The sequence below is a fragment of the Tenebrio molitor genome, chromosome 8, assembly GCF_963966145.1.
Source record: "Tenebrio molitor chromosome 8, icTenMoli1.1, whole genome shotgun sequence".
In the NCBI taxonomy this organism is placed as follows: Eukaryota; Metazoa; Arthropoda; class Insecta; order Coleoptera; family Tenebrionidae; genus Tenebrio; species Tenebrio molitor.
This window is the reverse complement of record NC_091053.1, coordinates 12,747,319-12,763,739: the sequence shown is the minus strand read 5'-3', so window position 1 is coordinate 12,763,739 and position 16,421 is coordinate 12,747,319. Positions and strand designations below refer to the sequence as shown.

Sequence of the window (16,421 nt, the reverse complement as noted above, 5' to 3'; positions counted from 1 at the left end):
GTATTCCGATTGTTTTCCACAGCACTCTAAAAATTTTATAATAAGCTGAACCAAAAAAAATTGTTTTATTTTTTTTCAGTTAGCTATGAACCAAATGATAACTTTCAATACATCATTAGATTCAGAAAAAAAAACCTTACCAGACCGAGCCTAAAAAACTACATGTGTCCATTTAAAAAAAAAAAGTTGACTATCGTTAGCTATTGAAGATAACGCCAAAAAAAATACATTTTATGGCTGTCTAGTAGCGCTTGAAAAACCATATCTTTGATTTTTTTGCTCATTGAAATCGGGTAATAAATAAAAAAGTTATGGGTTGAGGCGTTTTTCATCAAACAGCCTGTATAAACAATATTTTTTCTATAATTGATTCAAAAAATTGAAATTAAAAATTCAAATTTTTGAAGGAACTCTGAAGTTTCAATGCAGTGACCATGTGGCTAGGTAACTAATAAAAAACAGTGCGTGAAATGAAAAACAGAAATAGTCGTATGCGTGAAATTGCATTTCACACACTGTTTTGTATGGTTTCTATGGTTTCGATCTTACTAACAATGCAAAAAAAATACACGTCAGAAAATGACCCACTTCAGGCACAGATAACTATGCGTGAATTTCAATTTTCTCAATCAATTATAGAAAAACGTTTTTTTGTTCGAGGAGTCCCTTAAACGCCCCAAATCGCTTAAAATCTTTAAAATTAGCTTGACGTTTTGTTGTGACAAGTTGCGACATTTATCAAAATCCGTTCACACAGGAGAAAATTCTCAAATAAATAAAATTCCCTAACAGAAATTGATCGCTTTCGTGTTAAGTTAGGTTGATTTCAGTTAAGGTTAAATTAGTTATGTGACGAAAACGGTAACATCGTTGCCAACTTGAACGTATTTCGAGTTGAATCATTATTTAATGAATACTTAACTAAAAACAGGAATTTTTAATGAAATTAAATTAGACAACATTGTTCAGATTTGAATGTCGGAACAATCATGTAATATTTGTTACAGGAAAAAATATAAAATTAAGTCATTTTATCCAACATGATAAAAATAAATCTCAGTTACAGTTGGCTTCAAAAAAAACGGGAAATGAAATTTGACCTAATGTGAATTGGAAATTTAATTTGTCAGTTTATGTCAATTTGTGTCTGTTTGATAGTAGTATTTGACACATAAGTGCAGTTTTTTAACCTAAATTCTAAAAGGCCGTTTCAAACTATAAAAATTTAATAAAATCTGCCAGAACTTTTTCTGACAGTTCCCGTTTTTTTTTTAAGCCAATCGTACCTCTTATCCACATTCATGGTGAATCGACTATAAAAATATCGTCTGGAACAAGAATTCAGAGAAACAATTTGACTCTAAAATCTAAATATTTTCTCGTTAACCACCAACAGCTGTTGATCACTATCAACACAACCAACAGAAGATTAAAAAAAGATTTTGTTTAACTACCCCACAAAGGCTTGTTTTATAACACCGAGGACTTACCCAACATCAATAACATCATTATTATTACTACTATTATTCAAACCGAACTAAGAAATTGCCAACAGTCATCACCCACACAAATAAATTATTCATTCGCAAATTTTGAACTAAAGTTTGTCTCAATTCTAAATTTCCACCAACACTGCATTCTACGTTGGAAATACAATGGGCAACACTGTTTGGTGAAAAATGCGTCAGATTGTATTTGTTAGGTTATCTGTCAATTTCCGTTTTTACAACTCAAAATTTTAGAATAAAGGAAAAGAACGAAAACCTTTTTTAAAATGCAGCAAGTACGAGTAAGTAGGTAGAAAATCAAATTCTAAAAGCAAAATAAACTTATGAACTATTTTAATGTTTTCGAATCATGTTTGTGAAATAATTATATTGCCAACTTTGGTTATTAAGAATCCCCAATTTAGAAATATTTTTATTTTGCCAACATAATTCAACAGGTGGTGGAAATTTAGAATTGAGACAAACTATAGAGAAAACGAAACAATTACTACGTTCGTTGTCTATGTCGCAACTCCAATAAATAATATTAGAGTCATCACTCAGAGATAAAGATGCCGGTGCGATGCGTTGTTTAATTTGCAGGAAAAATATTTTCTTGAATTTTATTGACGACGTGAGGAAATATGTGAGGAAATAAACGTACATTGTGATTGATGAAACTTAAACAATAAGTTTATAATCTGCGATAAAGATTACAAAGATAAGCTTATTCCAATTAATGAAGGCGCGTTCGTTCCGACAGTTAGTAAGCTACAGAACTTTTAATCAGAAACTACCACTGTGGTTGGTGAACTGAAAGAAAATGTCTTCTACAGTAAGTTTTTGTGCTGGAGTAAAATCGCATTTTGGTATAAGGGAAGCTCTTCTACTTTCAGGTGGACGATTTACAAAGAGATTTCGTCGTAGCTGTGAGTGTTCTGGGAGGAGTTAATGTTCTTCTGTTGTGCGGAGTTGTTGGACTCTACGTGTGGAACTTTATTTTGACAAAACGCCTCAAAGCCCTCGAACCATTCGTCAACTTCAAACTGCAGTAAGTTGGGATATTTACAAGATAACAAATCGGAAATAGGTCGCTCAGCTCTTGATAAATATTGATTGTGACACTACTAATAATCGGAAAGCCACTCGACTCGAGTACTTAATGTCACCAATCACAATATACACAAAAACTTCACTTTATTTTGGAAAATCGTTCAATTTTTGAATTCCCTTCGACTCTCCTCAAACACTCCCCCGGTAAATTTAGTTCCACCGGGTGCAATACAATAAAAGACTATGGTGAGCTCATAACTCTCACAAACACACTTATCTCGACCAAATATTGCGACAGAAACCGCTTTGTAGTTTTGATCGTTGCCGAAACAGATCTCGGTCCTGTTGAAATGTCGTGGTAGCACAAAACTGAGATTTTTGTTGTTCCAGACGGCCGAAACTCTACGAAACTTCACACTCGGCCCCTGAAACTCCCAGCCATGCGTACGACAACTCCGGATACGAGAGGAGAGACTTGAACCCGATCGCCATCCGAAGCAAGGCGAGTTTCGACAATGCCAACTTCATCATAGGCAACCCGAATAAACTCGCGTCGTGAGTGGTACAGGTTGCGAGATTAGTAGATTTTGTTCATTTCGTTGTTCCAGAAATTCGTTCCGAAGTCCAGATTATTTGGATCTAGATAGTAGGTTTTACTGAAAACTGAAATCTCGCCAGCTTCGACTCATTTTCTATTTTATTTATTACTTTTTATATTATGTTGTGTTATTGGAATGTTAATAAAGCACAGTTTTATTTTTATCTAGTGTCAATTTTGGGAAACTTGTCTGATTTGATTTTTGTTTGTGAAGTATCTAATCAGTCGATTATGATGGTAAGTTGGGAAATTTTACATACAAATGTCATTAGCTATCTGTGCGGTTTCATTGAAAAGTAAAAAAAAAGTGATCGGTTGTTAAGTGGAAATTAGTATATTCTTGATACGAATTGCAAAGATTAAATAATGTCGATTTAGTTTTATTATCTCTGTATTAGTAAATTTGAAATTAATCGGTGACTTGTTATCAAAAATTTTATGTCTACTCTTTTAAGTATCTGTTAATTGGTGGATTATTGATAATGCATTGTCCATAAATTTTATGGTTTCCAGTATTTAAAAAACTTTGCCCAAAACGAGCGTAATGAAATGACAAAATCACTTGATGAACTACGATTTCCACATGAAACACAAAATCTATTAGGTAATGCTTGCAGCGTTTCCACGTTGAATGGCAAGGGAAATCCTCTCGAAAAGGAATTTCTTTGATTTTCAATCGCCTGATTACGGAATAAGTCGGTTTCTGATGACATTAATAAATTCGATGGCTTCTGTGCACCAAGGGCCTAAGGTTTCAAAGGCTAAACCTTTAAATATGTAGTTTGACGAAATAATTGAACTATACAGGGTCGTCCAACACTTACCATTTTTGCGATTACGCGGTTTCTAACTATCGAAAAAAATTTTCGCTTGGCTAGGAAGAGACACACATTATGGAGCTATAAGCCTGTCCCATTATTTTATTTATTATCAATTGGGTTTCGCGTCAAGAGGCGATAAAGTCAAATTAATCAAAATTCAAAAAAAATTTTTTAATCTAAATAGGTTCAAACTAATACAGAAAACAGAAATCTGAAAATAAAAAAAATTAAAACGCATCACATTGCCGATTTATTTGCAATTAAAGAAGGTGCCGCACAACTGACAGGAATTTATGACGCAGTTACACTAAGTGCCTAATCACAAACCAAACCAGAAGTAAGATTTACAATACCCCATCGCCAAACTGCAGGTACTTACCGCGTCAGGGCCGAACTCGACTATTTTACGCCTAGCAATTTCGGCAAACATTCTGAAGAAATTTTCAAATAAATTACGTAATGAAGTTGAAATTATTGAATATTCAGTTTTCTAAAATATCTATTTTTCATTTAAAGAAAAATCCTTTACTTGCTGCGAATCGTTTCTATCATAAACTGGAATTTCACCAGTACTGACCTGAAAAATGGTTTCGGGGGAGCCGACAGCCCTGCGTCAAAAAGATTTATTGGGGGGCCATCACATTACGAGCTGTCCTATTCAGCTCTACCATAAACGGTCTTGGATTCCAGCTTTCTTTAACTTGATATTTGATCGCAATTTTCACTATTACCTAATTATAATTCAAAGTCGGAAGTGGATCAATCAAAAAGGTGAGGAGTTCTGTAACTAGTAGAGCAAAAAAAGCTTCCAATATTTGGACCAATTTGATATTAAATCGCTATAAAGTTAGCTCCATCACAAAAAATGCTCAATCATAGAATATTAATTGTAGATTGTGCCTATCGAGTTTCAGAATTTTTGGACAATTATTAAACGTGTAATCGCAAAAATGGTAAGTGTTGGACCACCCTGTATTTGCTATGTTTGCGTTTGCAAGCGATTTCAGCGGTAAAACCTGAAAGTTCAGAACTTTTGAAAACCTGAAAAAATATGAAGTCACAGACCGGTTGATAATAGAATTAATTTCAGTGTGTCTGGAAAATCTACCACTGCTTTTTGAACAACTTAGACCGTGGATGCCAATTTCGTCAACTTTCGCAATGCATTTGCAAATATGAGGTGTACCGGGTGTCCCATCACTTGTGTCCCGTAGGAAAATGACTTTAAAACTAAATTAAACTATCCCACCTCCACCCGGCGGCACGGCAATTTTGCCGGAGTACATACACTATTACGGATATTACTATCAAGTAATAGTGCAGTGCTTGTCAACATAATTACCGGCGTCTCGCCTCCACATTTTGACTTTGTTGTGTTTTATTATGTTCTGTGTCAATATTAAGGAACTTCCTCACGATGTGACATGAGTATAATAATATACTTTTTTGAATTTCAACTACCAATGTGTTATCTAAATCCAGAATTTTTAAATTTTTAAAAAGAGATTGCGGTACTATTCCCGTTGCTGAAATTACAAGTGGTAAAGTCGAAATTTTTTCTAAACACCAAAGATTTCTCATAGCAACGGACAGCTCTAAATATTTATTAATTTTTGTGTTATATGTCTGTGTTATATTATGTGAATTTGGAACAGCTATATCTAAAAGATATGCTTGCTTTTGTTGCTTATTCAAAATTATAATGTCTGGTCTGTTATGCTTAATATGAATGTCAGTTAAAATTGTTCTATCAAAATATAACTTGTAACTGTCATTTTCCAAACAACTTTCTGGTGTATAACTATAATGTGGTTGTGTATTCTTTAATAAATTGAATTTAACAGCTAAATTCATGTGTATAATTTTAGCGAATATATCGTGTCGTTTTTTATATTCGCTTTGAGCCAAAACGGTGCAAGAAGAAATAATGTGTTCAATTGTTTCCCCTTCAGTTCCGCAAATCCTACATTTATCAATTATCGATTGTAAACCGCATATGTGTTTTTTATAATTTCTTGTATTTATAACACGATCTTGTATTGCAAATATAAAACCCTCCGTCTCAGGGTGAATATTTGATTTCTTAAGCCATGCATGAGAGGCCTGAATATTAACTTCTGGTTGTTCCAGTTCTTTAAAGTATCTCCCATGTAAAGACTTCTGTTTTATATTTGCTATTGTGTCAGGTATATTTGGCTTAACAATGTCTGAAATTATATTATCACTTAAATTTAAAGGTGTGTAGCCTTTATCGGCTGAAACCAAAGCATTGAAAAAGGTGTTATCACGAGCTCTATTGAGGAAATAATTTTTTAGTGAAGCAATTTGATTTTTTAGCAGTATTTCTAGATTTGAAAAACCCCTACCACCGTTTTCGCGTGGTAAATTAAATCTTTCAATAGCAGATTTAGGATGGTGTTTACTAAATTTAGTAAAAAGAACTCTAGTTTTAATGTTTATGTTCTGTAAATTAGTTTTGGACCATTTTATAACACCGAAAGAATAGGTCAGTAATGGAACAGCATATGTATTAACTGCTTTAATTAAATTATTACCGTTTAATTTTGATTTTAAAATAGATTTGATTCTTAAATAAAATTGCTTTTCTAAATTTTCTTTTATAATTGAGTGTTGAATATGATTTGATTGATTAATACCTAAATATTTATAAAATTCTCCTTTATTTAAATTTTTAATGATTTCTCCTTCTTGAGTTATATATTCTAAATGTTCGTAATGACCGCGACATATTGATTGCATTTTACACTTATCAATACCAAAACTCATCCCAATATCATTTGAGAAATTTTCAGTTATTGTTAGTAAAGATAAAATGTGATTCTTTTTTGATGCATAAAGTTTTATGTCATCCATATAGAGAAGGTGATTTAATTTGGATAGTGTGGTATTATTAAGTCTAATATTGAAACCATATCCAGTGCTATTTAATAGATTTGTCAAAGGATTAATGGCTAGACAAAACCATAAAGGACTTAAAGAATCTCCTTGATAAATTCCCCGTTTAATTTGAATAGGCTCGGATTTTAATTTAGTATTGTTTATTGATAAATTTAAAGTAGTTCTCCAAAATGTCATAACATGAGATAAAAAGTTAATCAAATCCAAATTAATTTTATAAATTTTAAGAATTTTAATTAACCATGAATGTGGTACTGAATCATAGGCTTTTTTGTAGTCTATGAATGCGGTATAAATATTTCTATTATTTTTTCTAGCTTGTTCCATTATCACCGTATCTATTATGAGTTGTTCTTTACAACCAAAACACTCTTTAACACAACCTTTTTGTTCTTATATACGTTTATATATTTATATGAAGGTATTATAGATGCATAAATACCGTTCACCGCCACAAAAATTGGGTATTACTTTTTTGTTAAAATTAATTACCTAGGTGCAGTAGGCAAAAAAATATCACTTTAAAAATTAAATTTTGTTCGCTGCAGTTCAAATTTAGTATACGTTATGAAATAGTTATAGAGACATAAAATCCGTAATTAGAATTTGTAGGGTGGTTTCGAATGTATTTATTTATTGTAAATGTACAAAGTGATTTCGAAAACACGGGTCGAGCTTCCACGGAGGTGTCGTCAGGGGGACCTGGTGATGCCTTCGAAGAAGAGGGTTCGGGATGTCAGGGTGAACGCAGTGTCCACTTATCGGCTTGCTTTAGATTCGGAAAAGACCAGTGACCACAGAGGGTGCTGCTGGAGGAGAGAGAGTTGTGTCACCGAAGCAAGCGCAACTGATGTTTCAAGGAAAGGAAAGGAAACGGTACATCTTTCATTCCCCCCCGAAGGGGGGCGGGCTGCTGAGGCTTTCTAGAGCCTTTTCAGCCACACTGACGGGAAGATTCGGGATGGGTACGGTGAGGATGGGTGCGGAAGGAAGGTGGTAGGTACTGAGAGGTTGATACTGACCCAGCATTCGCCTTATCTGTGATATGAGACATACCACGATGTGATGGTGTGGGGAAACCTCTGAAAAAAACCCACACCTGGTCAGGCGGCACCGGGGTTAGAACCCGGGACCTCCCGAATGTAAAGTGGCGCGCTAGGCGCTTGGCCACAGTACTCGGTGATGTTTCAAGGGGATGCAATTTCTTTTATACCCTCGTCCGATGGCCTGAGGGCATGCAAAAGAGCGCGCGGAAACTTGACCAATGGGCGAGATCCTGGCTAAGAGCGAGAGCCGCACCGGGAAGATGGAGTGGCGCCCTCGAGAGCGTACTAGTGGAGCGTCCACGGAACTACTTCCGGTCGCGAGGGTGTATTTGCGTTACAATTTTAATTAAAATGTTTTGATGTAAAGATATTTGGTTAAATTAATTTGGACCGTTCTACTTTATGAAAATTTATTGCAGACGAAGATTTATGAGGGGTTGCAGTGTGTTTGACGCCGTACCACAGGCAGCAGTGAGTTTGACGCCGTAACACAGGCAGGTACCGCTGGAACCCTCTTGAATGGTCTTCATACCATAAATTGCGAACATGAATAATACCCACAAACTTAACTTTGTCTTCCATAAATTTTTATAAAGTAAAAGGACCCAAATTAAATTAACCAAATATCTTTACATCAAAACATTTTAATTAAATTCTAATGACGGATGACTGCATCGAACAAAGTTTAATTTTTAAAGTGATAGTTTTTTGCCTGCTGCACCTAGGTAATTAATTTTAACAAAAAAGTAATACCCAAATTTTGTGGTGGTGAACAGTATTTATGCATCTATAATACCTTCATATAAATATAATTTAGTTTTAAAGTCATTTTCCTACGGGACACAAGTGATGGGACACCCGGTACAAAGATTACAAACCAATCGTAAACCAATACAAACTTGGAAGGAAGTGTTATCTAAAATAGTATCAATATTAGGAGACGGTATTGCATGTAATCAAGATCTTGATATTCTGCATTGCAAAGCCTTAAAACGAGCCAAGTCTTTAGGTGATTTAAAGATTAAGTCATTGGCAATTATTCGTTTGATATTGATATTATCCCAATTCTTCTGATATAGTGGAATTGTTGGTCTTTTGGTTTCATTTTCTACATCCCACACTGCTGAAGCTTCATCATAATGGTGAATAATAAGCTCACTATCCTTTGAATTTAGCAATAGAGAAACAAGCTTTTTAACACCATGAATTGAAGATAGGAAAGCAGGGATAGGCAAATAGCGGAAATGCGGCGAATGCCCAGTCCAGTCCAGTCCAGTCCAGTCCAGTCCACCATTGTAAATCAGTTAAACGTAAATTAAGTATTCTTTCTAAAGAAGACCTTAAAGAAGAATCAATTGAATTAACATAATTAGAAAATTTCCAAAATGGAGTTGTTCTTAATAAAAAATTAAATTTTGGTATGAAAAGACAGTTCTTGATTAAAGTACATATAAGCCACGTGTCTGCGGAGAAGTTCAGCTTTGTGTAAAAGATTTTCAACTGTTATGATAGTTTTTTCAGTAGTGTATTTGAAGCAAGCCTTAGTCAAAGATTGGAGAGCCTAAAAGAGATAAACTTCCTCGGTCACAAATTTTAATACCTGGTGCTAAATTTTGAAATTTCTTTATGACTTTTAAGTCTATGTCTCCAGAACAGCGAAAGATCTCGCATTTGTTAAAGTTTAATTCAAGACCAATTTTCCTGGATAAATTGATAAATTTCTCAAAGTCGGACAAAACTACTTCTGGGTAATCAGCTAAGGTTCCATCATCTAAATAAAAATAATTGGTTGAATGGCAAGACTAAAAACCATGGGACTGCAAGGATCTCCTTGCTGGGTTCCAACAGAAGAAGAAATTAAATGATTACCGAATAATTAAGTTGAAGGATTTCTATAGCATTGATAAAGATAAGGGTAAAGAAGTGGGGTATGAGATTGCACTTCTTTTAGAATGCAATCCCGTTCAACTGAGTTAAAGGCGTTTTGTCACGGTTTTGGTCGTTAGCTAGCTTTGAAGTCGATCTTCTTAAACAGTTTTCCGATAGCGATCGGTCTAATTCCTCCATCTTTCTTATGAAGGGCACATAACGATGCACCGTATAATAACTGACAAATTTCTGAAGGAAATTGGCCAGACAATAAAAAATTGGACAGTTTTGTTAGTGCTCTTAGTGCCTGCTTCACCCGCTGACAAAGATATTATTGATATTGTGAGAGTTTCAATGAATCAGCAATACAGGATCAGCGAACACGAAATTCTTTATTATGACAACTCAAAAGTACAATTGTTTGTTATTATATGCCTACTATGTAATACAACACATGGCAACACCAAAGGGTAAAATTGCCAAACTCCAACACCCCCCCTCAAGTTACAACTGAGGTGTTGTCGGATTGAAGTCCCAATCCAAGAATACATCTGTCATGATTTTCTTTGGGTAAGGCTTTCGTTAGTACATCCGCTATCATTTTCTCGGTCGGTAGGTATAGGATCTTGATGGGATGTTTCTTCACTGCGTCGCGAATAAAATGGTATCTAACATCAATATGTTTCGATCTTGCATGATAGACGGAATTTTCGGTTAATTTTCCAGCACCTTGATTATCGTTAAAAACCACAACGTTTGCTAGTGATTGAAATCCCAATTCCTTGAGGTAACCAATTAGAAAAACTGCTTCCTTGGATGCATCACTGAGTGCCATATATTCGGCTTCGGTAGACGATAATGCGACGGTTCGTTGCTTTCTGGATTCCCAGGAGAAAGCAGCGCCGGAGAGTATGAAAGTTGATCCCGTGTAAGATCTTCTGTCAATCTCGCAGTTCGCCCAGTCTGCGTCTACGTAGCAGGTTAAATTATCCTGATTCTTCCTGTAGATGAGTTTCTTGTCGATGGTTCCTTTCAGATATCTAAGAACTCTCTTAGCCGCTGTGCAATGTTTCTTGCGGTAACAATTGCTGAATTGACTCAGGACGCTCACAGCATGTGATACATCTGGACGAATCCCCACTGCAACATACATAAGCGCTCCTATTAGCTCTCTAAAAGGAAAATTTGTATCTTCGTTGTCATCTTCAGAATGAAGTTCAGAAAGTTTAGATCCAACTGCAAGCGGTGTCAAAACGGGCTTACAATCTTCCATGCGATATCTCTTCAAGATTTCCCGGATATATCCTGCTTGAGACAGGCATATTTCATTTTCATTTTGCTCTATTTGAATGCCCAAACAGTATTTTGCTAAACCAAAATCTTTGATACGAAAAGTTTTGGAAAGAACGTCTTTGATTTGCCTTTCTCTTTCCTGATTTCCGGAGATAATTAATATATCGTCCACATAGATCAAAACAAATGTTCTCGTGTTTTTGTCAACGTATACACACGGATCTGCATTTGTTGGAACAAGTCCTGCTCTTTTCATCGTTTTATCTATTTCGTAGTTCCATTGTCGACCTGCCTGTCGCAACCCGTACAGAGCCTTACGAAGTCTGCAGATTTTATTTTCACCTTGAAGATCTCTCAACATAACTCTAGCTTTTTTTACAAGTGTATGATCATCTTCTTCTTCATTGATGATTCGTTGGAGCATTTCTTGGAGCAATGCGGGTTTTTCCATAAAAACTTCCGTGTCTATTTTGCCGTTTAAATATGCGCTTGTTACATCTAGCTGCGATATTTTCAAATTGTATTTAGCTGCTAGGGCCACCAACAACCTCAATGAGCTTAAACGAGCAACTGGTGCAAACGTGTCATGGAAGTCAATCCCGGGTCTCTGAGTAAATCCCTTAGCCACTACTCTCGCCTTACGTCGGTCTAAGGTTCCATCAGCTGCATACTTGTTGCGGAGAACTGTCCTGCAACCCACTACTTTGGCGTGATCTGGCTTGTCGACGACATCCCATGTGTCGTTGATGACTAGACTCTTAATCTCAGATAGGATGGCATCCTTCCATTCGTCCTTATCTGCACCGTGGATAGCTTCTGAAAAAGGAATTTCAGATGCTGCCATGACAAAGTCTATCTCTTCGTATCGCAGATCTTCTCCCGAAGTTGATTCAGTGTTCGATCTGTCGACTACAACAGGAAGATTTTGATTGTAGATCATGTGATACTGTTTCTTCGGTCTTCCAACTTTTCCAGTTAAAATCTTGCGAGGTCTTCCCGGACCCCTCTTGGTTTTGATTGCGTCATCCATTTTCTCGATCTCTTCGTCTGGAGTGACTATCTCACCTGTGATTTCGTCTTCTTCGAAATCTTCTTGCATCAATGGAATTTCTTGCATATTGACAGTTGGAGCCTTCGTCTCTTCTAGACTGTTTCCCCCCCTACAAATGTCAATATCAACTCTTCCGTTAGGATCCGTATTGTCCAATAGATCGGAGAGCTTAAACCTTCCATTTAAAGTTTCACTTGAGATTATATCTTCGTACTCATTGCTTTCGAATTCTTCGAAGAATTTGACATCTCTCGAAATTCTAATTTTTTGCTCTGACGGTATCCACACTCGATACCCTTTTGGATAATCTGAATAACCGACAAATATTCCTTCAACAGTTTTCGAGTCAAACTTCCCTCGATTAGTTGATTTATCCAAAACATAAGCTTTGCAACCAAATATTTGTAGATGACTAACATCTGGAGACTTCCCAGTCCAACGTTCATAGGGAATATCTCCGTCAATACTTTTGGAGATGCATCTGTTTCGAACGTGATTTGCTGTCATTATGGCTTCTCCCCAAAATGATGCAGGAAGACCAGATTCTAATAACATACATCTGGCAGCTTCTACCAGCGTTCTATTCTTCCGTTCTGCCAAACCGTTCTGTTGAGGACTGTAGACCGTAGTCAAACGACGTTGAATACCAAAGTCTCGGAAAAACTTGTCCATTTCCTTGTTGCAATATTCTTTTCCATTATCTGATTGAACTGCTTTGATTTTTCTTTCCAATTGTGTTTCCACAAAGTTCTTGTACTCTCTGAATTTTGATGCTACTTCGGATTTCTTCCGAATCAGATACGTTTGAGTCCAGCGACTGTAATCGTCTGTAAAAGTAACAAAATAACGAGCACCACCCTTAGACTCAATTCTCATAGGCCCGCATACATCTGTATGTACGATGTCCAGCAAGTTTGAGGATCGATTAGGGCGTCTTGGAAACGGGGCGGTAGCAAACTTGCCAGCGATACAAATTTTGCATGGGTTATTGGTACTCACAGCGCCTTTTAATTTCGCACCAGTAACGAGATTTTCCTTCATCATTACTTCCAAATCTTTGAAATTTAAATGACCAAAACGTCGATGCCAATTGCTAAAAATGTCACATGTCATAGTGACAGATGTAGCACACGCTTCTTGGTGGTTTTCTCGAAGATAGAATAGGTCTCCATCTCGATCTGCTATCATCTTGACACGTCCACGACGATCTTGGATGAATGCCCGATTCTTCGTAAAAAGAACTTCACGATTCTTGTCCACGATCTTCGCAATTGACAACAAATTTGTTCTGAAATCAGGAGCATACAGAGTATTTTTCAATTCAATCTTCTTTGCTTGATTTCCGACGGAGGTTAGTATGTTCACGCTTCCTTTCGCAATTGCCTGAGTTGTTGCGTTACTTGCCAATTTCAGCTGGCATTGAGCTTTTTCTGAATTGATGAACAACTCCTTGTCGTTGCAAATGTGTGATGTACATCCGCTGTCCAAACACCATTTATTGTTAGTTTTCCCCGAAAAATAAGCTTCATGAACAAGTCCAGCCTTTTGGTTTTCTTCTCTCTTCTTTTTGAAGCAATCAGCAGCCTTGTGACCACGTTTACCGCAGTAATTACACTTGTAGGTAATTTTGGGCTTCGAAGATTTTTCGTCTTGTTTCTTGTAGTTGTCTTTTGATGTGTTCAAATCCCTTGAGAAGTGTTTGGAGAACATGACACCGCCGGTTGAACTTCCGTCAAGTTTCTGATTCCGTGCGTCATTCTCCTCGACAATCTTCACCTTTAGATTTTCCACGTTAGGTAAGCTATCTCTGGACTCGATAGCGCATCGAAAATTCTCAAAACTACTAGGTAAACTATATAGCAACATGATGGACAACAGATCACCATTTATCTCGATGTTCATTCCTTGTAATTTATCGACTGTGTCCATAAATCTGGCTACGTGTTCACGAACGTCGTCATCTTCGCGCATCTTGTGTTGTATCAATTGCTTTAATAACGTTGCCTTGCGTGCCGGTCCTTTGGATTCATATATGGATTCTAGTTTCATCCATATCTCCCGCGAAGTCTCACAACTGCGAATCTGCCTAAGTTCCGATGCGTTCATGGCGAGGATTAAGTCTGATTTTGCCTTGCGATCGGCGGCGATCCATTTCTTTTGCTCCTCTTCCGTGACAGCACGAGCTTCACCTTCACCGGTAATTTCGGGTTTAGGCTTTTCGCCGGATACATACGACCAAGTATCATTCTTGATAAGAAGGGCTTCTACCTGGATCTTCCATGTATCATAATTGCTTTTATTTAACATTTCAAATCTTGTCGAATTTGTGAAACTCATTTCCACTAAATTGCGTTAGATTTTGCGCGATAGCAGTCTTCAAATTTCAATTAATCGTGAACCTGTTTGTACTGGGCCCATAACCTGTGAGAGTTTCAATGAATCAGCAATACAGGATCAGCGAACACGAAATTCTTTATTATGACAACTCAAAAGTACAATTGTTTGTTATTATATGCCTACTATGTAATACAACACATGGCAACACCAAAGGGTAAAATTGCCAAACTCCAACAGATATCTTTCAAGTATTGCGGTCTCATGCCATCTAAACCTGGTGAAGAACCAGCAGGAAAGGAATTGATAGCTTCTCGAACGTTTTGCTCATTGACTATTAAGAAAAGTCTCCTGGTACTTCAGCAATATGTTCATTGAATGAAGCTAATGAGGTTTCTTAGAAGCAGTTCGTATTTGAGGTACTTCAAAATTAGAAAGTTTTTCTTTTATATGCTTATTCAATGAATTATCAGATTTCTCTGCTACACTGAAAGCTCTCTAGGAGAAAAACAAAAGATTCTCAAAGGAAGAGATGGATTTGGTGGAAAGAGTTGGACGTCGAAAAACTATTCCTACACCGTTTTTTTGGCAGCAGCGAAGATAAAACAGATACAATATCAAAGTATGATTACATACATGTACAGGGTGAGCGAAACTCGATGTCTCAGCTCTATTCACCGAATTTTTTTTACCAGAAACATACAAAAAAATCTGGTATCTTTTTCCGTTAAAAAATTATATCTAAAGGCTGTATGACACGATGCTAAATTTTGTAGAAAATTTGTTAGAAAAGGAGAGAGGACCAATGAACGATCAGGATCTGACAAAGACAGACTATGATCCTGATCGTTCATTGGTCCTGATCTCGGTCCTGATCGAGGGTCTCTCTCATTTTAAAACAAATTTTCTACAAAATTTAGTTTCGTGTCAAACAAGCTTAAGCAAATTTGTAAAAAAAAGTATTAGATATCAAAAATTCGCAATCGTCACGATTTAAACAAAATAGCAAATTTTTTTCTTCACAAAATTTGTTCAGAAAAATTAGCTCTTTTTAAATTTTTAATATGCCAAAATATAGGTACGGTTGGCTTCAAAAAAAAAAACGGGAACTGTCAGAAAAAGTTCTGTCAGATTTTATTAAATTTTTATAGTTTGAAACGGTCTTTTAGAATTTAGGTTAAAAAACTACACTTATGTGTCAGAAATGTCTGTTATACAAATACAATAACTACTGTCAAACAGACACAAATTGACAAATTAAATTTCCAATTCACATTAGGTCAAATTTTTTTTTAAAGCCAACTGTATGTTTCTGGGAAAAAAAATTCGATGACGTCATTACTTCAGTTTCCAATTATGGAAAAATATGCAAATTTGGTTTAAAATGGAGCTTACTCAATCCCATTTAAGAACCTCTCTTCAGATTTTTTCTATCGTCTTTCCTTTTCTTTTAATAGAGCTGAGACATGTACAGGGTGAGCGAAACTTGATGTCTCAGCTCTATTCATCGAAATTTGTTTTCCCCGAAACATACCTACCTATATTTTGGCATATGTAGATATTTAAAAAGAGCTAATTTTTCTGAACAAATGTTGTAAAGAAAAAATTTCGCTCACCCTGTACATTGACAATGGCACAATAATTGATTAGTGTTCGTCCATCATTATTTAGGAATGAAAACAATCGTCCACACTATATATACACACACCCACCTCATTACTCCTAATTAGAGCCGTCGATGTTGCAGCGTTGCCAGCAATTTATTTGCAAGTTGACAATTTTGTGTCTGGACGAAAGTGTTCCGTCACAAATTTTGTTTTATTTCGTGTATGTCGTGGCTTACGAAACCTGCTGTCACTTTTGTCAAGTTTAATCTCCAATTAGTGATTGAGTGTCTTTGTTTTACATTTTGTGTTCTATTTTTATCAAAACTAACTGACACCTAATGTC

General features: G+C 36.1%; 1 protein-coding gene across 1 annotated transcript; it reads left to right on the top strand.

Annotated features, from left to right (window-relative positions):
• The first annotated feature begins 2,166 nt into the window (after positions 1 to 2,166).
• LOC138136337 (uncharacterized) lies at positions 2,167 to 3,302 on the top strand. The gene is made up of 4 exons (XM_069055496.1): positions 2,167 to 2,322; positions 2,384 to 2,538; positions 2,931 to 3,095; positions 3,149 to 3,302. The coding sequence occupies exons 1-4, from the start codon at positions 2,311 to 2,313 to the stop codon at positions 3,198 to 3,200; spliced, it is 384 nt and encodes a 127-aa protein (XP_068911597.1). The 5' UTR covers positions 2,167 to 2,310; the 3' UTR covers positions 3,201 to 3,302.
• Positions 3,303 to 16,421: the final 13,119 nt, after the last annotated feature.

Excerpts from the sequence above, each read along its gene's own strand:
- LOC138136337 (XM_069055496.1), top strand. Across the intron at positions 2,539-2,930 it reads TTCGTCAACTTCAAACTGCA|ACGGCCGAAACTCTACGAAA; the intron begins GTAAGTTGGGAT and ends TTGTTGTTCCAG. Across the intron at positions 3,096-3,148 it reads AACCCGAATAAACTCGCGTC|AAATTCGTTCCGAAGTCCAG; the intron begins GTGAGTGGTACA and ends TCGTTGTTCCAG.